Source organism: Corvus moneduloides, chromosome 9, assembly GCF_009650955.1.
Source record: "Corvus moneduloides isolate bCorMon1 chromosome 9, bCorMon1.pri, whole genome shotgun sequence".
NCBI classification, from domain to species: domain Eukaryota; kingdom Metazoa; phylum Chordata; class Aves; order Passeriformes; family Corvidae; genus Corvus; species Corvus moneduloides.
The window spans coordinates 1,852,156-1,879,269 of NC_045484.1; the positions used below are offsets into that span (position 1 = coordinate 1,852,156).

The 27,114-nt window shown below is 43.7% G+C and overlaps 1 protein-coding gene and 1 long non-coding RNA gene across 11 annotated transcripts in view; one reads left to right on the forward strand and one right to left on the reverse strand.

The window, feature by feature from the left end:
* RABGAP1L (RAB GTPase activating protein 1 like) overlaps window positions 1–27,114 on the reverse strand; it is a 248,590-nt gene that overhangs the window by 36,442 nt on the left and 185,034 nt on the right. Inside the window, exon 1 of one of the 10 annotated variants that reach the window (XM_032118244.1) lies at window positions 5,479–5,722. The exons of 8 other annotated variants lie outside the window; for them this stretch is intronic. Coding sequence is in view for 1 of the 2 variants with exons in the window: in XM_032118243.1 (XP_031974134.1) it covers window positions 2,403–2,513 (111 nt within the window). In the remaining variant the exon portion in view is untranslated. Of the gene's footprint in view, window positions 1–2,402; window positions 4,324–5,478; window positions 5,723–27,114 lie in introns of those variants that run through there. One more of the 10 variants, XM_032118243.1, reaches the window with a different exon arrangement.
* Window positions 5,766–27,085, forward strand: LOC116448157. The gene is made up of 4 exons (XR_004241833.1): window positions 5,766–5,967; window positions 16,314–16,415; window positions 21,923–24,343; window positions 24,818–27,085. It is a non-coding gene; the product is annotated as an uncharacterized LOC116448157 (long non-coding RNA).

Genomic DNA, 27,114 nt, shown 5'->3' on the forward strand with positions numbered 1-27,114 from the left:
AAGCCCTTACAGTAAAGTCAATTAGTCAGATCTTCTGAATAAAAGTAACAATACTTGTCCTCCTACAGTTGTTCTCTGTTTACTAGGAGATAAGTAGTTACTTCATAGAGAAATGTTTTTCATCTTATTTTCAGAGCAGCAGAAATCACCTGGAAATGTAATGTGGTGCTTTCCATGCCAGTTCCTCTCTCTCCTGCTCACTCACAGCTGATCCAAAGCAACCTGGAGATCTGCAACACAGTTCCCATTACTTGCGCCCAGACCTACAGAGGCCCTCGCTGAGCCCGTCATGGCAGCACTTCCCAAAGGTTTAAATTACAAGATAAGCCACCATGAAAGGTCTTCTCACCACAGGGATTTTAATTTAGCAACTGCAAGTGCTTGCTCTAGAACACATCAGCGGTTCAGGGCAGGAGGCTCCCAGGAAAACCCTCTGTTTATCATGCCTTGCTGAAAGAAACTCATCCTGAGACACACTCCCAGAGCTGCCAGTGCCTGGCTCTGGTTAACCCTATTGCAACACCAGGTCGTGTCTGAAGGAGATACTACTGTGGCCTTCCAGGCAAAGTAACACATGCTGCCACAGCAATCTGCTAAGGCAGAACAAGAGGAAAGGCTGTGGCTGGACAGTGAATTAAGGGATACCACGTGTTTAAAAACACCCAGCAAGGGAAAAGCATGGGACTCCTGAAATGCTGGTTAACCCAGAGCCTACTTGGAGCCCAGCCCCCAACCAGGTCATATTAAAGCACCATTTTGTCTATACTGAATTTCTAGATTTATTATCTAACTGTTGTAATGGACCTTGAAAATTCTGGCCTTAAGAAGGCCAGAGGCAGGAAAAAGGATCATAATAAAAGGGATTGGGCAGGATTCTGGTTTACATCCAGGGATTCAATGATCCTACAGGAGATGCAGGAAGTAAGTTCATGCACCCGAGATCTCCTACGCATGGAGGGGCAGAAAAACCCGAGCAGGAAATAAGCACAGAGAGGCTTTACACAAGATACAATAAAGCAAATTTCCTTTTTTGAGAACACCTTCCTTTGTCCCAGCAGAGGAACTGATTGGGTACAAACACACACCCAGCCCCAAATCTGCGCGCATGAGCGCTTCCCTGGGCTGCTGAATAATTAGTTGATTTGTATTTAGCCTGAAATGTTAACTGCACCTGCTTGCACGTTAAGCTTAACACCTATATATACATTTTTATTTTAAAACACTCTCTCTGACTTGCACAACCCAAAGGGTTGTGGCTCCCACATGGGCTCAGCTGTAGGATCCGAGGCCAAAGATGAACTTTTGCACTAAATTTCAGAGCCTGCAGCTCCCTCCAAGCACTGAGATCTCCATGACGGAGGGAGATGACTGCGGAAGGTATCTTTTCAGCTTTATACCGGCTAGCGCTTGTATTTCAATGCCTTAGAAAGCCTCGAGCAGCCTTGAGAGGTAGCATGGGCAATCTAGCACTTTAGTAGCTCTAAAATCGGTACCTGAATCAGCTGCAGAGCAAATACCATCAGCAGAAGCAAAGAGGGAGAAATATAGCTCCCTGCTCGCTCAATTCCCTGCAGTTAGAAGCCTTCAAATGAGACAGACGACCAGAGATGTTTACAGGAAAGTAGCTGAGCTGAGAGAGAGCGTTTGCCTCCCCTCGACCATCTTTTATTAGGAGAAGGGCAAAGCGGAGGACTGGGGGCGGACCCGGGGTGAGCGGCCAATCAGACACTGCTGAAGAGTCTGAGTTACATTTGGCTTTGCCCGCGCTTGGAACAAAGGAACTCGGAGCACATGTCTTTGGGAGGGGGGATGGGAAGCTCAAAACAGGCAGCAACAGATGACCACACTCTACAGATCACTTACAGAAAGAGACAGGCTATTTATGAAGAAATAGCATATTTCATTCAGCTAATACGTTTTTACAGATATTTATGCTGATTTCAGAACGTGTAAAAATAGAATATCACCATTCCCAAGGAAGGGACTGATTCTCTCAGATTTAGTGATGAAGGTACCTGCACCCCAGAACCAGCATCTACCCCAACCTCTTGACTTACATTCTAAGAGTCTACAGCTGGATTGGTTCAGTCATTTGCTGGCTTAATTATTATTTCAATTATGTAAAAAATATTATTTTAACTATGACCCTACTGAGCAAACCACCTTCTTCTAAATTCACCTGCCCAGAAAGAGATTTTAATAATCTCTTCAAAAATAAGTCATTTTCATTTTGCCGATGCATGACAGCAACTTTCTGAAAAAGTAATAAAATAGAAACTAAGTAATAAAAAGAGAAACTAAAGAACAAAAAAGGGCTCTAAATAGTAATGTTTTCGACAGAAGGACTTAACTCCAGGACAGAGTATAACCTTGAGCATTATTGGCAAAGGAGGAACACCTACCACAGCTTTGGGCTTGCTGACTGCCACCAGATTGGCCAGAAAATCTTCCTCGCACAGCTGGCCAAACACATGGGCATCGTAAGCCACCACTATGGAGATCTCGTCCATCATTTTGCCGTCAGGCTGCCGCTAGCGGCTCAGCAGGTCCACAGTCCACGGCTGAACCTTGGCTCAGTTCCGTGTCAGTTGTTCACACCCAGCTGAAGACGCTAATGGGGAAGGAGTGTCGTGAGAGAGAAAACATGACCCAGCAAATCAGCTCCCGTGTGGGTTTTCCTCTCCAGGGTGCCTTTGGTATCACGGGCAGCGCACACGGCACACCTGCCCACGCTCCCAACACCTGCCTTGCAAAAGGCATTTGCTGAAGCTTGGAGAAAGGCAGGGAACCTGTTTTAATTCCAGTATTAGGCCAAAGATGAAACAACAGGAGACAAAACAGATTAGTGTTAAACAAGAAAAGATCTGTCAGAGCTTGACAGCAGCACTGAAATCACTGCTGTTCTTCTCCAGTTTGGTAGCAATTGTTCATTCTTTATATCCAGTCTTCTCCCATGAAAGCTGATATTCCTGTCAGCAGAGTCTCCCCTTCCAATGAATTGCTGCTTCTGGATTAAATAATAATAAGTTCACAGAGATTGGTGTAATGCTGATTTCTTTCAAGCACTCCTTGAAATTTTCTGCAAGTTTCTAAATCTCTCCTTTAAAATCTTTTAAAACACTCACTTTTGCTTTTCCACAGGTCTGAATTGCATTCTGTGCCCTGTAGATACTTTGATTTTAGCAGGAAGATGACAGCAGCAAGTCACAACCCTCCAAAAAGCATCCTTCAGCTTCCACATGTAATAGAGGGTAAAACAGCCCTGAAAAATTCAACAAGGCTGTGAAGCTCTTTCTTGAATAAACTTGCACCTCCACAAGGGAAACAAAAACAATTTATGCAATTAAAATGTTCCACAGAAGAAAGTTTTTAACCTAAATCTGGCACTGGTCTTGTTTTAGTTAAGGAGTAATATGTTATCTCTTGTCTGTGAATCCTAAATAGTGGAGCAGCCTTCCAAATTATTCCTGACTTTCCAATTCATTTATCCTAACTTCTTTTATCTATCTGACACAGGGCAAAAACAGCACAAGGAAAAAAATACGGAAAAAAATAATTAAGAATCAATACTCTGAAAACTACAAATGAAAATCTAGAAAACAATACAGGATTTGAAGAAACAAACAAAATATCCCAGAAGAAACTTCTTTCAGGACAATCAGGCAAGGTAAAACTCCATCCACGACATTTTTATCTTCTTTGGAAGCCTTTTCTTCCTAGTGAAAAATCATACCTGCTCAAGAAACAGAAATCATTCCAGCCATCCATTCGTCTCCAAAAAGAGTCTGTGCTGGATGCAGCAAAAATGGTAGAAATGTCCAGTGCAGGTTGGTGTGACATATGGTTACACTCTTGCTTTCCAGAACGAACAGTCAGACCCACCTTGCTTTTCTTTTTCCTTTCCTCCTGGAGTATCGTTATCAAAGATTGCAGCTATCTAAATAGCACCAGGTGCTATTTGCATTTGAATAGGAAACTTGAGCAACAGCTGTAACGGGCAGGATTAAAACCCTAACATCTCCTCCACTTAAATAGTGGGGGGAAATTACATGTTATTGCTAGGAAACAGAGAGTTCTAATAGGCTTATGGCAAACAAAAAAATGCAGCACTTGAGGTTAAACTCTTGAGATTAAAGCAGATTCTGATCATGCTTAACCCTTGCAGGATGAAGAAGGATATTTTTCCCTTGAAACGCACCTACTGTACAATTTTTCCTTGTTTTTCTTCAAAGGCAATTTTTTTCCAATTAATTCCTGCAGTAGAAAGACTTCAGATTCCAGCCCAGCTAACGAGAAGGTGGCTCTCCATGTCACCTATACAAAATTCATACTTGCTATGCCAAACCCGGCTCAGCTTTTCTGAAGCCTTTAAATGCTACTTCCTCCTCCCCTCCATTGCCTTGGGCGGGTTTGGTATCTTCTTGTAGAGCAAGTTCAAAGCGTGGGGCTGCGAGTGGCCCCTCCCCGGCCTCTTCTCTCCGCCGTGTGCTGACAAAGGCAACTGCTGCCAGAGGTACAGTCCCTTCCCACCCCGCTGGCACCCGCTCCAGGGGCTCCCAGCAGGGATTGGCATTACCTTGGAACAGTCAGGTAGGCGCAGGGGAGGGAGCAGGTGGTGTAACAGCAAACACTCCCATGTTAATGAAAGACCAGTTTAATTCTGCAATAAGGGCACGACGTGGAGAATGCAAATTATCAAACATACTCCACAGCTGTAGCTACTCGAACCCCTCCCCTGATTTAGCCAACAGGCATTTCCATGTATAAGGAATTATGGACCAGAACGAATCTACCTTTTTCTTTTCCTCTTAGAAAGAGAGATTACAATTATTTAACAGAACTACATCTGCATATTATTGTATAATCAGTTCAATAATTCTCATACCTATTCATAACAAAGGGCTTATAATTTTGGCATGCTCTAACTAGCAATTCCAAGAACTAACAACTGATTTGTGACATTGGCTGATGCATCTCTCTAAATAGGATGCTTTTCAGTTGTTTCAAGCTAACGAAGCTGAGCTGCCTGCAAATCCCTATGAACCTGCATTTTACATCTCTGTTAACAGCCTGTGCTATACCCTGAATCAGCACACAAAATTATAACTATCAAGCCAGGTAAACTAAATATTTTGAATTAAACTGACCAAGGCAAACACGTCCACCCAGGCACAACCGCAGCCTGCTCACACCAGAGGAACTGGAAGGGAAGGGGCGAGCAGGGGTGCCCTTCACCACCTCCTCAGGCCACACTACACAGTCCTCCCAGCCCTTCCACACAGAGCCTTCCCCTCTGATGGGGTTTTTGGGTGCTGAAGTGATGAATAATCTACCGAAAGACAATAAAAACCATGTAGAACGTTCATATTTCCTTACGGCAAAGAGCACTTCTCTGTCTAACACCACATCTACCTTGCAGCAGCCTTCCTCCAGGAACAGGAACGCAGCCCCCTCCACGACACAGCTGTGAAAGCATACCTCTAAAGCAGGAATTTCTGGAGAAGCGGTGCAACCAAGCAGTCAGGAGACAGAGGAGAGCCAGCAGAAGGACAGGTCAGCTGCAGAAAGCTGTTAACTTATTAAGCTAAGTAGCCCTAATTGCAGTTGTTGGGATTTATATGCCGGTAGTTAATAGAAGTGAATGGAAAATTCCTGAATTGAGCAAACCAGCTCTCCTAGCAAAGCAAAATCCTGCTCACTCCCAAGATAAATTCATTCTCACTCCACCCCCAGGAATGTCTTGCTGCTATCTGACAGGGATAGGATCTTCTGACAGACAGGGAAGTGAGGTATGTGCAGCTCCTTGGTAAGCGCTCCCTTCCTGCCACCAGCTCCACGAACACAAAGGCCTTTTCTGTGATTTGCCTCTCATGCATTAATGAATCCGGGAAGATCACAGTCGTCTTCAGAGAAGGAAACATAAAACTCATTTCAGAGCACTTGGAATGGCATTTGGCAGTCTTCAAGGTAAGTTTACATGTCCTTTTCCCCCAGCGGGAATGAATAACGATAGTATCAGCTCTTCTTGTAATTCTGTACCCACAGCAAGGGCTTTTTCAGACACAACCAGCAAGCAAAAACCACCTGGTATCAAGTCAAACGCTGTGGATCACACACACAGTTCTGTTCTCTCCTCACCCACAAAGGGCTTGCCAACCATTGGAGAGCGGCAGAAACTGGAACTCTGTTCCAGTTTTAGATTTGTTTCTGGATCCACGTGAGACTGGAATGCGAAGTCATCGTGGCTCGCAGGAATGACCTGCACCATTCCAGAAATGCAGTTGCCAGGCTCTGACTGATCAGTGATTGCTTCTCCAAGACTTATTTTTATTATTTAAAATGTCAAATTAGCATGGCCTATTTTTTTTTCCCAAAAGAAGTGGGTGTATGCACCTGTGTTCCTCCTAAAATAATCCTCCAAATGTGTGGAAAAATCTGGGCTTGATGTGCTTTAGCACATACAGTTACAGGGGTAAATCCTCCCCATTAGCTTGCTCCTGGTTTGAAAGCAGGCACAATTGTAAACTCATTTTTGCAGATTAAAGCCAGCAAATCCATCCCACTGGATCCAGGGAATGTGCTCTCCCAGTGGTGGCAGAGGTCAGTGTGGCTGGAATTGCTGAGGCGTTCCTGACACACCAGTAATGCACTTCCCCTCAATGGAACTGTGTAGCCCACCATAGGGAAGAGCTGAGGACTTGAGAATCTTCATTTTATGGTGCCAAATACCCAAATTCCCCTCTCCCAGCCTCCCCAAATCCACTGCATGCCACACAGAAAGCTACTCATGCTTCCATGCAACAACTGCTGCATAAGGATTTTCTTCCACAGTGTTCCTATAGATGATTTTTAAAGAAAAAAAGTAAAACTCTCTCTCAGCCTCACCCTAAAGCTCCAAAGCAGGAAGAGCAGCCCAGCCGATCGCTCCCCAGCCTACTGAAGCTCACTCCCTGGATATCTTTAAGTATATTCTCAGCTAATTCTGTGTCTTTGCTCTGTTCCTCACTGAGGTGGTTACTAGCACTTGAAATTTTAAGGGCTTGGGTCAAGTTTGCTCTTCATTTCAGGTTTTACATAACTTAGAACTACAGCTAAATAAGGCATGCCCAAAATAAATCTGCCCGTTTTGATTTCTAAAACCACACAAACATGAACAAGATTAAATGGCAGCATAGCTGGGACACCAGCCTACAGGTACATGCTCATTATTCAGCTCAGTCCATTCCAGATTATTTTGAAGCTTTTTTAATGAAGTCATGAACCTATTTTGATTTTTAATTTGTTAAATTCACCTTTTTACTTTTATGTTTCCGTACATCTTCCCTATCCTGCCACTATCACTTTCTAAGGGCAACAGAAGTTATTTCCTCTCTCCAGCTAGGCTTCCTTCAGATGTGAACTGTCTGCCAGAAATATTTTGCTTCACGAACTTCCTTCTTGCCTGCTGAGAATCTGGGCTAGGGTTGTGTTGACTTTTTGCTTGTTCATGTCTTCCCAGTGGCAAAGGCAGCAGAGGACTCTGACCTATTGGTGCATTTTATTGCTTGGCCCCACAAAGAGCTGTGATGTGATAGGTGACAGAGGAACAAGGAAAGAACCAGACATCCCTGAGCCGGTATTGATATCAAGTAAAGGAATATTCAGTCTTAAGTGTGAGTTTTTAACAATTCCAACCTGTTGAAAAAACAGGTTTTACAGGGTATTTGGGGCATACTTTGTATACACCTAATATAACCAATTGAGCTGAGCATATTTCCTCTTTCCCCATCCTTTTGTTTTGGCAAAATAGGGTATTTTTTTTTCCCGTTTGGAAAAGCAAGGGGGTGGTACCAGTGAGCTCCCCAACAGGCAAACACTCTTCCAGCCTAATGCCCTCTGAAGTGGGCCAGGCTAGTTTGGACCAGAGAGAACACTACAGAAACCATGCAGAAGGAGCGGGCAGAAATTCCTGATCTGCCTTGGAGCATATTTCCTGAAAAACAACAGGCTTCTGCCACCTGTCTCCTGTGTCACCCCTTCTCTTTGGGGTCCCTTTTTTATCTCCTTCCACTTCCATGACAGCAGACATCACAAACAACTCAACTCCTCAACTCAGGGAAGTGGTGACAGTGCAGAGCAGGGCCAGGTACCAGGGACCTTCCCACACCTGCCCCACAGCCATGGCCAGTGTCTCCTGAACCTGTGCCCTCTGAGACAAATCACTACCAACAGGTCCCTCAACAGCTCCCCCGGCTGCTGAATGGACAAACATTAACAAGCTGTTTGCCACTACAAGTGTCTCTGATAGATATTCCCTGGGGCTACTAATCCAAGAACTGAATAATGCTTCTGTGGCACTTAGACCACACAAATGTCATTTAGAGCTAAATTCCATAATAAACTCAACACTACATGTGAAATGTACTTTAAACTTGTTGCATTTATCACTTCACTTGGTATTGAAAAGAAAAAAAATGGGTCAAGCATATTATCCAAGAAAACTAGCGTAAGAGTTGTAAAGGGATGCTTTGCACTTCCAAGGATTTACATGGATTTCTGGCCTGGTCTCAGAACAGGTTGATTCAGGGATTTCACCCAAACAGCCTGCTGTCTTTTCACTTGCAGCACATGATCAGCAAACAATAGATACTAATTAACATTAATCACCACATTAAATAGCAACATCTGTCACATGAAGAGACTCACACAGGGCCCAGGATTCCAGCCTTTTCATTCTAAACCCACACTTGACTTTCTTTCTCCAGGTAGATATATCTCTCCATATCTTTCATTCCCTCCCCAAAGAGGGGTTAATGGTCCTTATCTGCGTCCCTAAGGAAGACTAACGCAGGTAAAATTAATGGAAAATGAAAAACTGTAAGGAGTGCTATTATTGATGTCTGTCAAGTTTGCTCCAGTGCTGAACCAGCCAAGCTGCACAGGGAGAGCGCAGTGACACGTTTTCCTAGATGACCTGAAATGCCCTGTTTCATGTCAGATTTTAGTATCTTTACTGATTATCACTTTGCACCTGGCCTTCAGCTTGGAACAAGAAAAAAAAGGGGAAAGAATGAAAGGCTGGAGAGCCAGATGCCGTGAGAAATTCTTGTAGTTAAGTAAAAGGAAGAAAAAGGCAGGACCACGGCACATCCTCCGCTCATCAAACCCACAGGAGCTGGCCGTGCACAAACTCACCACAACACCCTTGGCTGTGCTGGAACCCTGACAGGAGCTTCATGGGAAAGGTGAGACATTTCCATATGGAAACAGCACAACAGTAATGGTGTATTCCCAAACCAAAAAATAAATCTGCCATATGATTGCCTGAAGATGAGATAACGAGTAATTAAGACTGAAGTGATGTGGGTGAGCAGGACATGGCACATGGTGTCAGCCAAACTGGGCTAAACCGGACAGACCAGTCCGGGCACCTTCCCCGAGGTTTAGCAGTCAGTGTGACTGTGAGACACAGTCTAGACTGAGGCATGCCCGATGACTCTGAAATGAGATCAGTTCATGCATTTTGCATTAAAAGTACAAACTCCTGACACTGTCCAGGAGAGCGGCGTGCCCCTCAATGCTGGAGTTAAAAATCAAGGCATTAACTTGGAGGATGGAATGCAGCCCAAAAAAGTCCAGCGAACAGCACTTGCTGTAGCTGTTGATAGCAAAGCTAACAAACAGCCAGCTGATACAGAGGAGGCATTTGACCTGAGACCCTTTTGCTAGGAAAGGCAGAAAGCAGCTAAGTCTCTGTACTCCCCTGGACAAATTCCCTGGGAATTTGCACCGGTCAGCTCCAGAGGAGAAAAGAAGATCAGGACCGTGCAAGCTGATCAGCTGTATAAGACTACCAGTAGCATCCACTCATCGAAACTCCACATAATCCTCTGCCCCTAAATCCCTGTTCATCATCATCCAGTGCAGTGAAAGGGAAGTTCTGTTCTCAGAAGATGATTTGGGAGACAAACTACTCCAGTACTTAACTGTGCTGATCTGGTTTCCCACTGGGAAAATCTGCATCTACATTTAATGCTTCAATATACCACAAAGAGAAAAGCTTCTGTATTTACATGTGATTTAAAGATTACCCTGTCTTGATTTGACTGTTAATAAGCTTATTTTAAGAGCTCAAATGGTATGTATGGAGGGGCAGAGAAGGCAAATGCTGCTCTACATGATAATCGGGTATTTCTTCAGAAACCAGAGACCAGAGCTATTTCCATATATTCTTCTATCCTCCCCATTCATCTTATTCCAAGCTTGTCTTTTATTTAAAATCTTGACTATAGGTCTTGTAAGACTTACTACTATGATACCTCCACAGCTGAAAGAAATGAGACACTCGCTAAAAAAATACCAACATAAGGAATTGGCCCAGCTCAGCACAGATGTCCACAGGGCAAGAGAACATTTTCTCCTTGTATCCACGTGCTCAGGCTGGGCACAAAGTGCTGTTCAAGCTGAGGTCCAGTGCAAGGGCTGAGCTCCCTTGGAAGCTCCCTCACTCCCAGTGCTCCTGTTGACTCCTCTCAATGTCCAGCTAAAGGCCTATATTTAGAAACAAAATTGAGCCAGAAGTTCTAATCTGTACTTCCTTTTTTAATATGTCTTTCATGTAGGGGAAGTGTTTGTGCAAAATTCCTTCTGCAAGAAACGCAAGGGAAGTGCCTGTAATGAGTGAGAGCTAGTTTTTGCGTGATCTGAAGGAAGAAAACTCCATCAAACAAAGAAAAAAAAAAAAAGGATGCAATAAAATTTAGAACTATTTGCACAAGAAGTTTTTAAAAAGAGGTTTCTATTGCCATAGAATTCCTTAATGTATTTCCAAAGTACATATTTTATATGATCACCATCATTACTTTCACTGTTTGGAAAGCCAATGAAGCAAAATAAACCAACTCACAAGATATTAAGAACTAAGAAGAAGGAGAAAAGCTATGTTGCTGTCTACAGTGAATATCATATGTAATCTAAGTCCAGGTTCCTACATAATGGTTTGAAAGGTTATTATAGATGGCCTGCTCTCATTTGTGACAGAATAACTCTGTTTCCAATTACTCTTTAGCACAGAATCACAGAATGGTTTGGAAAGGACATTTAAAGGTCATCTTGTCCAACCCTGTTGCAATGAGCAGGGACATCTTTTAAAAATGATTACTCTTTGAAAACAGTGAAGGATTTGATCACCTTTCTCAGACAGAGAATCATAGATGAAAAATATATGAAGAATATATGGTTGTTTCTTGGAATACCACACAGTATCTTTCTTCTATAGATATTTCTCACTGCAGAACTTTAACCCAAGAGAAATACACATGGGCTTAGCAACATTCCTGCGACTGGAACTGCCTGGGGACTGGCAACTGATGTGTCAGGACATTACCTGGACACCCCCAGCTTTAAGGAGAGTGAAACAAATGAGTCACACTGGTGACACTTGTGATACAGCACATCCCTGACACCGCCTGGCACTGACATGAGGGCAAAGGGATCTCACAGGAAAAAATAAAACCAAAAGGGTAATTTCCTTGATACTAGTTAGAACTATGAAATTGAGAAAGACCAGAAACAGGTCTGAATCATTTTTCTTATCTCTCCTAATTAAATGTGACAACAGCTAGTGAAAAAGCCCCCTATGAGCTGGAGATGGAGCGCCCTAACTCGGTCTCTCACTGCCTTTGGCCATCCCTTATCAGCAGTGCATTGCAAAACATCCAGGATATTTTGTTGGGCAATACTATGATTTTATTCTCACTTTTTTTTTTTTCTCAATTTTTCCATTAAGAATGCACAACTGGTGCTCTGTTTATCAGTGTTGTTTGCATTCTTGTGCTCTTCTTGAATCTTTCAGAGTTACAGGACTTCAGGGTCTAGAGAGCTGGCTGGGCTCACTGCCACCAAAGGGAGAACAAGAGTTGGCCACACAGATCAGTGATCAGCACAGGCATGGGGCAGCCATGTCTCCTGCAGTGCCCATGCCAGCTCAGGTTCACTTTGCCCTTTTTCGACACTGCAGACCACCTCACATTTTGCCAGAGCTCTGAAAGTTCTAGAGTGACAGCTGACTATGTCAGGTGGGAAGAGACAGAATGAGAAATGCAGAGATCCTCACCCATCCCAGCCACTTGTCTGCTTCTGGGTGTAATTCAAGATGTTAAATCATCTCCTGTTCCCTAAATGTCTGACATCTCACCATAGGAAAGATCCTTTTCTTCCTATCTTCAACTAAGGAAATACAGATCTGTCAACTCATCTTTTCAAATGTACCTGAAAAAGAGGTACAGGGCAGTAGAAGTTATTCCTGGGCATTCAGGCTGGTACCAAGTCTCCTGTGCTTTGTTCACACCTCAGCTGAGAGTATACATGAGGTAACTTCCCCACCTGCCAGAACACCTGAGCTCTGGGTGAACTATGGCACCAAAACCTACAGCTGACACAAACAGCACAGCTGGGCTTGTGAAATCTCAACCGTATTAAAAAAGTACACGGAGCTGCTGGGCAGCAAAGGTTTTACAATCAGCACCCCTCCAGGTGTAAAGAAGTGGGCACCCCAGTGACAGACGTGTGTTAAATCACAAGACCAAGAGTCTATTTTGAAAAACGAGAATAGACCATGAGCATGCCAAGCCACTCAGATATAATTGAGCTTTCCAAATAGGTAATTGAATGCTTAAAGTAAATAAGAGGAAAATTCAATCTGCACTTAAAACATCACCTTCTTCATCTCACTTTGATGTAAAAAAATTTACATCTGGCCTTTTTCACAACCCCTGTTCTGCAGGACTGTATGTTCAAACCCAAGTGTTCATGTCCTTCTCTCTCTGTTCTTCTCCAGAGAGAGTCAGGTAATGGCTGGATCATCAGAGCAGAAAAATGATTTTCTTAGCAAAAAGAATTCCACAATGAAAACTACAGCAGTTAGACAAAGAAGCTGTCAGTTAGTGCAGCCAAAGGCTGTAAGGAGAGGCCCAAAAGGCAACATCCATGGAAGAAGTATAGTCCAGAGACTCAGCTCATGAATGCTAGCTCTGCTTCCTGATACAAAAAGGAAATAGGGGGAAAGAACAGTTTGGTCCCTGTTTGTTCCAAATAAATCTCTATAGGATTCACTCCCCTCTTTCTCAAGCTAGAGTATTGTGCAGGAAGTGCAAAATACTGGAGCTTCTGAGAGGCTCTGAATTGTCTCTGAAGTTTTTACTGAGGAGTGTGGTGGTTCTTTCACCAAAGACAAACAAACAGGACAAACACAGCCAGGCTGCGGTACAGTATTCCTGCTTAATGCTTTCCTGCTTGTGAGAAGTGACTCATATCAGTGCTATTGATTGTTTGCTTGGCAAGGAGGTTCTCTGGGCAATGCAGGATGTAACAGAGCACACCGAGCACTTCCAGCTTCTGTGGTTTTGGGAGCACACCTGGAACAAATGGCACAGTAACATCCTTATTACACCTCTGCTCTATTCCGCTATCCACGTGCAGCCACTACGAACGCTCTGCCCGTTTATCTGTGCACCACACACTCCATCAGCAACCTGCAAAGCTGTGCCCTGGCTGGGATCCCAACGCCACCCTACAAAAATGCAGTTGGTCCTGCAGAACTGCCTGTACAGCAGGGCTCTTCCCAGCACTGCTGAGCAGGGAAGGATAACCATCTTCTCACTCTTGGCAGAGCTGGTCAGGCTACAAGAAGTCTGGAATGCAGACACTGCTGAAATTAAAGCAGCCAGAAATAAAGTACGCAGAAAAATGGCTTAAAGCCTTCTTTGTTCTGACCCTTTTTATTTCCATCAAGGACTGTTGTGACCAAACACAGTCCATGGCCAGCTATGCCTTTAAAATGTACTTCCATTACACTCCTGGATGCCACTCCAGCTCAACAAATATCCTGACAAGTTTGCTCAGTTGATGAACAGGAGCACCAGGGAGAACGAGGGCAGAGGATGGTGCTGGAGGGAAGACAAGCAGCTATGCAGGTCAAGGCTCCCTGGTGCAACCTGGAGGCTTGTGGCTCTCTGCTCCTGTGGTAGGGAAGAAATCTGTTTAGCTATGTAAATAAGATGCATAAATAAATAAATAAATAAGAATAGGAGCAGGCTGAGGAAAAGCACCCAGACCCTGGCCTCTTCAGTATCTTGCAGGTCGCTTAGCAACAGGCTAGCTGCTGCAGGGTAAAAGAGCATGAAATCAGCATCTTTTCAGCAAAAGACAAATTGAATGGAAATGTGGGGAGGTGGCCTTTTCCTGGCAGCAATGAGGAAAGAAGTAACTGGTGAATCTGATCCTGTGGGCATCCTTTTGGAGGGGCTCCTCAGTGCAGGGATTGTTAATTCATGTGACTGAGAGGCTTCGTCCTGCCAGCAAACTGATAAATTCCAGAGCATGCCTGGGAAACCACTAATTCAATCTTGATTAAAATGATGTCTGTTACAGTCACCTCCTGGGTTAATTACTTATTAACGATCTTAAATAGCTCAAACCCAATTCTGTCGGACTCCCCTGGCTATGGTAGGGGAGCTGACCATAGAACACGTTTTCCGTGGCAGTTACCTAACACATTCCCCCAACAGTGCAGGCTCAGGTTTTATCTCCATGCCATCTCTGCATTCACAAAAGGAATGTGCACCCTGTGAATCTTTAGGTAACTGAATCTCAGCAATACAAATCCACATTCTGGCCAGGTAATTCCTCTTAACCCGACTGCTTCTCCAACCTTCCAGAACAACCTGATGTGGACACAGAGGATCATTATGTAGACAGCAGCTACTAGAGAGAACTGAGCTATGAGAGCAGCAAGAACAACATGTGGACATTTCGTGGAGGACTTAAATGAGAGTTCTGAATGAAAGATTTTTCTGGGTCACCTAATCTGGGCCTCGAGTGTACCAGTAAATTCTTTTTCACTGCTAAAGGCAGCTGGATCCTGGCAGCAAGGCACAACCAGGGACCTGTGTGGCACATGATCCATTTAAAGGTGGTGCAGGATGGTGGTCAGGTCAGCAGAGGGGCTAAGTGGCTTGTCCAGGAATCCAACAGGAAGAGCAGAAGGAAAACATAGTGGCCTTGCCCCCTGCTTTATACACACACAGAGCAGTGATAGCTCATTTTACTCCTTATTTACAGATAACTTGTATTTGTGTGGCACTTCAGCAACAGTGAAAACCATCTGAGGGCTACGAGTGAACCGAATTTACTATGGAGCAGGGAAACTTCTCACCTGAATTTTATTCTCCCTGGTGCCCTATCACAGCACTTAATCCTTCCTGTAACTGAGGTGGAAGGTTTAGAAGCCATCCCCAGTTCCAAAGGCAGGAAATTACACATGATAGAGCAGGATGGCTGCTTTCAATCCTTGCAACTTTAGAAAAGATTTCTATGTCCTTGGGAGCTGCACACAGAGATGCATTTGGCAATGCTTTGTTTCTCTCTTTGTCTGGGGTTGAAAGGAAGGCGACTGTGGCTCAGTGAGTGAACACTTAGATGAGATACCCTCCATTTCCTTAATGAGCCTATTAAGTGACTCATCAAAGGTGTAACGAGCAGTCTCAGAGGAGAGACACACACAGAGATAACTGAGATATTCCTAGTGCACACAAAACAACCTATATGCTACAAGAGTTAATTGGGTATAATGTGATTCCGGTGCTAGAGAAGCACATAGGTGGAAAATACCTTGGCACTTTTCCTTTTTGCAGGCTGGAGTTGTTTGTGCCTGCACTCACAGCTCCAGCTTTTCCTCCTCTGAATGAGGGATGACAAAATCCTGCTGTGACACATCTGTCTCTGGGGTGTTTGCAGAGTCAAGCATCTGGTGGAACTGTTAATGCTCCCTGAGCCTGAGCAAAATCCATCAAGGAGGAGAGTCTTGGTTTAGGTCACAAGAACCAAAGACCACATCAAAATTCAAACGGAATTTTATTCTCTGCTTTCCTGAATGAGTCCTTGCAGGTGTGCATGCCAGGATTTAATCTCTCCAAGGAGATTAAAAAATACTGCTGTATCAACACAAATATCCCAGGCATACAGCAACCAGCTCACATCACTCTCCACCACACCGGATTTTGTTTACAAGGTTAATTATGATCACATTTTCCAGAATCTTGTGCTCTGAGTGTGTATTAAGAGTGGAGCAAGGGAAGCAGGAAGAGCAAATAGCATCAATAATGCTTAGGAGTCTGAAAGAGAAGATGGACTAAAACACATGCCTATTTCTCCTGAAATGTCACTTTATGTCAACTGCCATGGTTTCCAGACTGTCAGAATTGAATTATATTGTAATTACATCCTATTTGGACAAGGTCACAAGAATAAAAGCTTACTACTTTCCTCCATTACAGGTGCTGTATGTTCTTACACTCCTGGAGCAGACAAGCCTCCTTTTCTAACAGCAACAAATTTGCCTTCAGCATAAAGTGCTGGTGTAAGTCCATTAGTGCAAGGTAAGGCACATTAAAAAATTAAGAGCCATGATTACCGATCTTTCTGAGAAGCCTCCCAGAGCATAGATGTATTTATTCTCTTCCTAATCCTTACAATTCACTTTGTATCGTAACAGCAACAAAAAGGAAACAAATACAAAACCCAGACCCATGTAACCTTACAACAGGTGCTTGTTTTACTGGAGCCCTCATCAGTGAGTATGGATGTGTGAAACCCCTTACATCAGGGACTTGAACATTTCTGGCTTTTCCACCTTTCCAGCAGTTTTTCCCCAAATTCCTGTGTCAGTATATAATCTTGTATAGTCATATTCCTGCATGATGGATCAAAGGTTGAAAATCCACAAGTCACATGGGTAAGTAGTTCTGCAGTTTAAATGGGGACCCTGCAAACACTGTGTGGGCAAAGTCCTTCTGCCAGACAGGATCACTGCTGACATTTTGTGGATGCCACAATAAAGGAAGATTAAAGGCAAGTAGAGAGGGACTCTTGGCTGTTCCCTGGGGAGCCTGGGTTGCCAACAAGCTCCTGTGTGAGCTCCCAGCCCAGTGCTGGCTCTATGAATGTGCAGCTCCTTTCCATTAGAGACTCGGCCACCGGAGGAGATGCTGCCTGATGGAGAGAGATGGATGAGAGCAGCGGAACACGAGATGGGCTCTGGCGTGGCCCACAACCAGCCGTGCTCCCAATTCCCCTCAGCAATTAGTGCTGAACCTGGGATGAGCACTTACACTTCAGGCTGGGAATTCCTCTGCTATCAGAGAGCAGGGCTGGACGTTTTCCAGGGTCACCAAGCCCAGGCAGTGCTTTCTTCCCCTTTACACCACTGGCCCTGACCAGAAGTGTTTTTATCAAGCCTTGAAGCACTTGGATTTGTCATGTTGGCTGGAGAAGATGGCTCTGGTGCATACTGGGACAAAAAAACCCCCTATGGCTAAAACAGATTTCCCTGGGTTAGAGAGTCATTGCCTTTTCAGAACCCCTTGTCAGAATTCTGGGAAACACAAACTGTGCCGAGGAAGATGCTCCTTTCCTACCATGTCCTTCCTCCTGCAGAAGGAACATGCCCTGCTTCACATGCTTAGAAAATGGAAAAACTAAGCAAGTTCTCTTGAAGGAAGTTCATTACAACACAAACCTACATTTCACTTTGCATTACAGGAAAAACAGGGGCAAAATTTGCCTCAGAGCTTCCTGCTGCTACTTAAAGCAACAGATTTGTGTCCATGCAAGCTTACACGAGTATGACAGTCTGGACAAGCAGCAAGAATGAAGAAAACTGTGTGCTGGGATCTGTATTCTCTGGCACCAAAATACAGCTCCTTTCAGCGAGAGAACTCCCTTTCACTGCAGCCTCATGAGGAAAGATATCGCACTTACTGTCTTCAGGACTGTTTAACATTTGAAAGTAATGCAGTGGTGACAAGGTGATGGAATTTTTTCCCCATTTCTGACAGGTCTGGTAGATTGCAAAATCATCAAAAGAAACAGCCTGACAATAAAGTTTTTGTGTGTCATTGACAGTGGGAAAAGAAATGAGCCTGAGGTAGGGGAGCAGTTTCCCAGACAGCAAAAACATTATTCAATCCAGCTGCTGGCAACAGGTGCCTTGGGATGTGCAGGAGCAAGTGGAATATGGCACCCTTGTTAGGCAGTGAGGAACCAAAGACCTGATCCCTTTTCCAGTCCTTCCCACTGCTCCTGATGAGCCAAAACAGAATCAATATTCCCTGCTGCACAAAGAGGGAACGTCCCAGGTGGCACCATCCGGTGGCTTACTCACACTGCCATGAAATTGTTCCTTGCAAGGATGCACGATAAGGTCATTGATCTTGTGCTCTAAGCTACGGGTTAACCAAAGGATTGCTGAGATTAAAAAGGAGTTGTTCAGACAACCATGTGACACTGAAGAACTTCAGCTATAGATTAACTGCTTTTTCCCAGAGGTCGAGGCATTAAGCTCTGAGCCTCCCTCTTCAAGTGACGCCAGCCCCAGCGTGTGTGTGCATGTGTGTCAGCAAACACACACCTGTCTTTCTTACGTGGGGAAGCAGTGAGGAGGACTCTCCAGGCTGGTGCCACGTGCAGCTGCAGGACTGGGGGACTGCTGAAGCTGATGATTTTGCAGCTCTGTTGTCACAGTAACTGAGTGATTTAAGCTGGCACTCTGGCCCCAAGCCATGAGTGCACACTGAATTCATGCCTATACTTCTACTTTTAAGAGATTATTTATTAACACAGAATCACAAAATGGTTTGGGTTGGAAGGGACCTTAAAGCCCACCTTGTTTCAATCCTGTGCCACGGGCAGGGACACCTTCCACCATCCCAGGCCACTCCAAGCCCTGTCCAGCCTGGCCTTGAACACTTCCAGGGAGGGGGCATCCACAGCTTCTCTGGGCACCCTGTGCCAGGGCCTCACCACCGTCACAGGGAAGAATTCCTTTCCAATATCCAATCTAAATCTACTCTCAGTTTGAAGCCATTGCCTCTTTTCCTGTCACTCCATGCCCTTGTAAACAGTTCCTCTCCAGATTTCTGAATTTATACCATTATTCTGCTGACGAATAACTTGGAGATGAGACTTTCTGTTTTTTCATGGCTTTTGACTAACTTGCAGTATCAAATTTTGGTTAAAAATTATTGTCCAGGAAATTGCATTAATTAATTAAGCAAAGGAAGTTGAAAGAATATCAGACAGATAAGGCAACACAATGAGGCCTGATCTTCATCTGCTGGTTGAACAACTGGATAGAACAATGAGGCACATGGTCAAGGCCTCCCAGTGAACAGACCCATAGTAATGCTTTCAACTTCCTCCCATCCTTTGAGTTTTTGTAGTGGATACAAGGAAGGTGGGGAAGTGAGAGCAAAGAGGAGAAGGAACCTGTCATGCTTCTGCACCCTGGTTACCACAACTCCTCAGTGCACCTGAGGGCTGCAGCCCTGAAACAGCTGGAACAGCACTGAACTTCTGCAGCTTGGTGTAGTAATTGGTTGGCACCTCCCTGCCCAGGTGTTCACTGCATTGCATGAAAAATAATGATTTACAGAGGAATTATGTAGGGTTTCAGCAATATGAGACAGCCAAACACCACACTAGTGTTTAAATACCTGTGGAAGAGTAAACTAGCACACTGCTGTTCTTTAACAGAATGGAACATCTCCACAAATGGAGATAAATATACTGTGATGTTTCCCTGTAGCATTTCACCTGGATTCTCCAAAGCCTCTGACAGCTCCTCTCCTCTGTTTACCGGTCAGATGTAATCTGCTTTTGCCCAAACATAACCAACTGTAACAATATAAACAATGTAACACTATATTTGCCATTCTACTCAATCTCCACAAGAGAAACAAGGCTACAATACGCTGAAAATAAAACCAATTAACTGCAGGAAACCAGAGAATCCTGAAGCAAAGCAGTCAGGAGATCCTAAAAATGTGAATATTGCCCTTATAAAGCACCCAGGTACAGTCCTGCCCCAGTAGCTGCACACTGCTTAGAGAACAGCCAAGTAACTACTTGCTGAATTTAATTTCCAACAGTGTCAATAATGCCAAAAACAATGCCTGGGGATTGTAATGGCAAGTTATTAATAAGACCTTCAGCTCTAAAAGCTGCTGTCCCTGCAGAGCTCTGCATTTATGAAATGCAGACACCGTCTTCTGCACTTGGTTTTGTTTGTTCCCTCATTTTCAAAGCAGAGAAATAAATCCAAGTGCAGGTGCCTGAGAAATCAAACACCAGCAAAAATGCCTGAAGACACTGCCCCCAGTGCCTCTTCTGTTTATTTGCAAAAGCCCTGGGGGAAATAAGGGAAAAAAACTGCTAGGCTTTGCCTTTTCTTTTCCTTCTCCTCCCAATTATTTTTACAAGTTTAGCTCTAGGTCTCAGCATAGCACAGTGCTTCAGAATTTGTCACCTCATTTAATTTGTCAAAAAACAAATGAAATGAAACCAAAGTCCCATCCCAACTGTTCTCTGTGCTGCACTGAAAGTGAATCACTGCTTTTTTCCGCCAAGTCACTGCGTGCATTAACCATTAGCTCTGGATTATCGGAGCTTTCTGCAGCAGAGAATCAGAAAGCAGAATCACAGAATGGTTTGAGCTGGAAGGGAGCTTAAATCTCATCTTGTTCCACCCCTCTGCCATGGGCAGGGACACCTTCCACTAGACTAGCTTGCTCCAAGCCCTGCCCAGCCTGGCCTTGAGCTCTTCCAGGGATGGGGCAGCCACAGCTTCTCTGGGCAACCACACCAAACTGCACTCCTGACTGTTTCTAAAAACTTTTTATTTTTAATTCTGTAACATCTGCAGGAATAAAATAACCACAGTATTTCTGAGAAGGACACATACCATAAAGGCTGATCAAAAAAGACAAAAGGCAGCTTGAATTTCTTTGCCTAAATGCAATCGCTTCCCAATGCATGTATTCTAAGATTTACAGACTTAAGAAGCAAAAGGTAATTCTCTGTGGGTGCCCTGAACTCCCAGTAGACAACAGAGCTTCTTCCTCTGCTGTTCAGAGGAAAGAATACAGAGTTTCTCAGGTCACAGGAGTTGAGTTCTAAAAAATAAAGATATAGTGTTTTTCAGGGTCATAGACAACACCAAAACTTTGGCTGGCAAGGGTCGTGCCTTGGCCCCGGTGTCTTTTGCATATGAAAAAACACATTTCCTCAGAATTACCACGCTGATTACTGCCAAGCTGCTACCTGCTCCCTCAGATTGGACTGCCTGAAAGATATCCAAGAGGAGCACAAAGGAATTTCCACCTCCAGGGAGATTTTGCCATCTTAAGTCTCAACAGTTTTGCTGATGCTTAAGTCAGTATCAAGGAACGCTTTACCAGAATAAATATGGGGTGCAGAGCTTGTTTCCAGGCATTTCTGCATCTGTACTTTTACCTACATCTCTTTCTTCACAAAATATAAAATCCCATGGGTTTGTTCCTTTTAATAATGGTTGTAAGTGCTGATCCTGGGATACATTTATTCTTCCTCTACAGCCTCTTCTGCATCATGGGAGTGTCTTCAAAAAGGACACCACCTTAGTGGGAGAATAACAGGTACTGCAAACCTGCCAGGCATCATCATGACAGGCTTTCTTCGTAGCCAAACTCAAGGCATTCTTTGGGAAAATCAGTCACCGGGTTTGTTTCCTCCAAAGAAAGAGAGAGTTGAGACCTCATCTAAAAAACTAAGATGAGCACTGTGCTGTCAATAGGAACTCCAGACACTGCTACTGCTCAACACACAGACCACAGCAGGTAGAAAACTTTTTATAAGAAATTTTAATGTGTCACCTCACAGGTGACAGGAGTCAATGCTCCAGCTAACCTGCACCTGGCATTCAAGTTCAGCTGGGGAAAAAGGTTCACCTCCTCTTACTTCTAGAGCTGAGTTATTTTAGACACGTACTGGCAAAGGTGCCACAAGACAGAGCTGTCAAACAGTGTGACTCCCTGCCACCTTCATCTCTTGCTCTCTGTACTATTTTCAGAATCAAGGATGGAAAGCAGCTGTTATTCATCCAGGGGGAAAGCACCAGATTCAAGAAGCTCAAGCCAAAAGGCCACCTGAGGATGCTTCTCTGCTTCCATTCGGAACAGAAACAGCTCTGTCATACGGCAAAGCCCTGACTCCTGATGGCACCAAGGTGAACACAGCGGATTCAGGTGGTCTGCTGAACCACGGCGCAGCTTGCAGGTGCCCCCCTTCCCTTGCTGAACGAAACCACCAATAATTTGGGTCAAGTGATACAACTGCAGGGGACAGAGACAATAAATGTTTCTATCAACTTTTGCACCTCAAACCTTTACAGTTCTTTGAAGACCCTTACCTGCAACACTGCTGTGGTTGATGCCACTGCTCACAACTACATATGTCAAGTAGTGACTGATACAAAGACACCAAAATATTTGTACTCAATTAGGTTGCAGAGCTACTTTAGATTGTTAAAATGTGATTATACTTAACTATTAATAATAAAATCCTTTTCTTTTCCCATTGATAAAGAATTAACGACATACCTGATGTCCCTTACAACACCAACTCACTGCAAATGAAAAAAAACCAAACCAAGCAAACAAATTAAAATAACGGAACAGTTTTACTAATGCTTAAACACCATGAAAATATAGCCTCACTACTGGGCTGCTCACTGGAATATTAAATAAGTCTTATAAGTTAAAATAAATAAGCATTTCAAGTTGAAACTGTTTTAAATTAACAACATTCCTTTCTATGGTGTTAACACTCATTACCAAAATTACAATCACATTTAACTGTCCAACTCCACTGCAGGCACTTTAATCTGATTTCCAGGTGCCAGCTCGTTGTGGTGCCCCACACCACAAAGCCAAGCAGAAAGAAGGAAGCTGGAGCTGCAAACAGGACAGGCATTAAAAAACATGACCCTCGTCAGCAGGACAATTGGATCTGCACTTCAGAGATAACAGCACAGACATAATAAGGGAATTGATCATTGGCTTTTAATAAGAAATTGCATACAGGGCATGAGCACGATTTTCTACAGATCTAAACCAAATCCTTGTCCATTTGGTTTGGCCTTTTCTTAAGAAGTTGATAAATGAGCAATTTTTAACCTGTCCTTTATATTGGAAGATCAAATATACACAACACTGGTAGAACCAACGCTTGAGCAGTTTCAGGGCCTTTCTGCATTTACCTCCTTTGCTTTTCCATTGCATTTGTGTTGTCTTACCACGATAGCAAGATTCCCAAGTATCTGGATAAATACACACATACAGAGATAAGCACAAAGAGAATGCTCTAGAGAGAAGAGAGAGAGCAAACCAGCTATTTTTAATCCTATCCATTGAAACTCACGTAAATCAATATATGAGCGAAACCATGCCTTTAAAAAATCACTTCCAGACAGAAGATCAACAGAGGTGTGAAGCAAGTCAGTCATCCACATCAGTAAGGTGTGAACTTCAAATCACCACTTTGAATTGAAAACATTTAAATGGCAACATTATAAAGTAAACCTGCTTTAAATGTCAAAAAGGAACAATTCTGAAATGAGAACAAGCTTAGCACAGCTCCTGCTACTGTAGCCAGTTCTCCTTGACTCTGCTATTATCCATGGCCCTGGTGCCAGCTCCAGCTGTGGGTGCACCCAGGTGGGATCGACAGCTTTGTCAGTGCAGTGAGAGGTGACAAAAACGTGTGTTTGCTTTGCATGGGGAAAGGCACCGTTTTTACTCAGGGCCGTTCTCTCCTCTCATTGAAGGTGCTGAGAGCAGCGATCTCATAATGCTGCTGGGGGCCCAATACCGTCCAGAGGGGAGACTGACGTGGTTAGGGAGAAGCTTCTCTTTGAAGAAGTTCAGTATTTGAGATCTTTCCTGCTGCTGAGGATGGTGAAACATGAGACCAGGAGTCACTGTAGTGCCTGAGCCAGGTGAAAGAAGGTGTCATTACAGATGCTGCCCCACGATGGAACAACCTTCCCTGCAGGTTCCTGTATATCTCATCCCACGTGTTCACCTCACCTTCCCTGGGCACAAGGGGTGACATCCCACAGGGAATTCCTAGGATGTCCCCACTATCCATCTGGTACACTCAACCTCACAGCACTTCCAGAGCTGCAATGGAACCCATTCTGAACGTCAGCTCTGCTCCATTTCCAAATGCCACGGGATAGTCACGGAGGAACGGGCACAACTCCCTGAATTCACCTGAAAACTGATGATCCAGGAAATTTTTACATGGAGTAGATCTCCCAGTGAGACTTTCCCCTGTTCCATACCTCAGCTGCCTGAAGTCAGGTGTAAGAACAAAGATGGTAGGACTCCTCTATTAAAATCCAAGGTTGTTAAAACTGCTTTAGGACAGACACGGATCAGTGCAAGAGAAACTGCATTACAAGATGTAAAAGGCAACTGAGGCAGATGTTGTGAGTATGAAGAATTTGCCAGATGTTTTCATAAAATAGCAGCATTAGAATTAGCCTTCATGAAACCTAGAAGAGGGTTCCTTCATTCATTCATTTATCAAATTGGCCTTCCAGAGACACAGAAAAACTTCTGAAAACTCTTGTGAAGACAGAAAAATTAGCAAAGTAAAAAAATCCCCTCCCCAAAGCATAAAAATCCTTCTATGATTACATACCCAGGCCGTACTATTTCATAGTATGAATTAGTTCAAAATGTTCTTTAACAGTGGAATATGACCCAGCAAGCTCTGTAGGAAAACACTACTGTTAATTCTAATTCCACTGATGTTCCCAGTGATTTCCTTACTGGTAAATGATCGAAATTCAGACTTGATCAATAACCACCAAAAATAATTCTTAACTGAAAAAGACATTCCCTAGCACATTCTACAGAGAAATGTCATTTAATAGCAGCTTTTTTCTTTGTATTTGCAGATCTACTCCTGAAAGAAAGATAGACATGAACCCCTTTGTTTTAAAAGCAGTACGATAAAACTACGTCCAATACAACACCTTCAAAATCCAAGGGTTACACACTGAACTCAACTGAAAAGTTGTGAAATTAAGGAGAAAAAACACCCAGTAGTTTTAAATTTGTCTTCTGTAGGACTAGAACTAGCTCAGCTAAAGCTCAAGAAAAAAGCAAGCAAGGAGAGATGGATTGTTTATTACATGTTGAACTCCTCTTTTGTTTTGCAGTAATGTGCGAACAAAATTAAAAGAAACACTGGAAAAGATGTAACTCACTATGAAGCCTGGCCACAGCACACTTCTGTTTTTAAGTTTTTTATGCCTCTGTCATCAGCTGAGAAATCTGAAGAAGATCTTCCTTTCACTTACTGTGTGATACTTGCTCTAAAACTATCTGTTCTTTAGGCCACAAGCACTAATACAGCCCACAAGCAGTGGAAAGACACACAGTGCCTCTCTGTACAGCACAAAAAAGCATGTTTAAGGGCCTGCTCTGGCCTTTTTCTTAACAGAACAAGTTTTGCTGCATTCAACAAGACAGACAACTGCTCTTCATACAACCTCTGCATTCCCTGGGACTCCACCACTGATGATGATCAAGACTACCATTTCCTGTTTGAGCATGTCAGCTCCTGCAATTACTAGCACCTGTTGGTAAATAAATACAATGATTGTAACAAATAATTATGGAATCATGGACTAGTTTAGGTTGGAAGTGATCTCTGGAGAACATCTTGTCTAAACCACCCCTTTGAAGGAGGGTGACCTACAGCAGCTCACTCAGGGCAATCTGTGTTTCGAGTATCTCCACAGATGGAGATTCCAAAACCTCCTCGGCCAACATGATCCTGTTCCTCCGAGAGAGAACAAAAAACATGTGCAAAAGCCAGTTTATTGTCATCAATTAAGAGGATCCCAGGACACACTGAGATTCCACAGCCACTGCCCCCACCCTCATCCCACACCAGCGACCATGGCCAAAGACATGTTCTGGTGTCAGGGAGCAACGTGACCATGGGGACGAGTGGCACTGTGACAGGGGTGCAAGCGAGTGGACACAGCCTCATTTAATGTAAGTTTGAGTTTCCTCACATGAAGCTCCTGAAGTCTTTTACAGGATGAGTTGTATACTCAGGGAGTTAGCAGAGCCCAACTCCCTAATCGTTCAAGAGCAGGCTGTTACTGGCACAGCAGAAGGTGACTTCGACCTACTTCTTCCCACCCCTGATAACCCCAGGTCTTGTCTCTGCTCTGAATGCTCCCTCCTTCTCAGTAATTCCTACTTATCCTCACATACTTCTCTAACACACAAGGGAGTGACCTGACTCCACGTTTGCTACACTCTGACCCGAACTTTTCTCTCACTCAGAATCCAGAGTGTGTGAAATCCTGTGTATGCAGTGAATTCATTGTCAAACCCTTCCCCTTCATGTCAACAAACAGCTCAGAATGTCATATTCCACTTATAATTGGCCCCAGGTGCTGGACCCTAAGCACTGAGCATCTGCCTCAGGTGCATTTCGAAATACCTCCCCAATAAAGAACATCACATCCAGTAACAAATGAAAAACGAATGACAAATAACATCATGTGGCATACAATATATTGCACAAGAAAAGGAGAAAGGCATGAGAAAATCGACAAACATCTCTTCCAACAAGTACCACGAAGACTTCTACTTAACCTCACATCAGAAAATACACACTGAGTAAATACCATACAGATAATTCTCCTGTACTTGCAAAGTCCTTAAATTACTCATTTTCAACAACCAAGCAGAGGACCAAATACTAAACATTGAACTGCAAATAGTCTCTTTTTCATGTCCAATTTTACTAAAACATTTGCACAGATCTTCTTTTCCTTGGCTGGAATAAACATTGGGATGCCAAGACCTATTCTTTCATAAGATCAGTGTTTGAACCAGAAGGGAAAAAAGCCCTTGCTTAATAAACGATGAAATTAAGTAGCACAAGGGAAATTAATAAATATAGTGAGAGAGATAAAAAGAGGCAGAGTGTTGGAGGAACATTCTTCCTGGTGGGATGTTCTCCGTGCATCACTGGGCCACACCAAACATGCACTTCCCATCAGAGCTCGCATTCCAAGGAATGACAAAACCGCTTTTTCTCCAAGCTCAAACATTAAGCCCCTCCATAGTGATACATATTCCAACAAAAAAAAATCCCAGACCTTCCAAATGACAGCTTTATGAACCTCTGCAGCCATTTTGAACAGATTTTCATCCTCAACAGCTCACA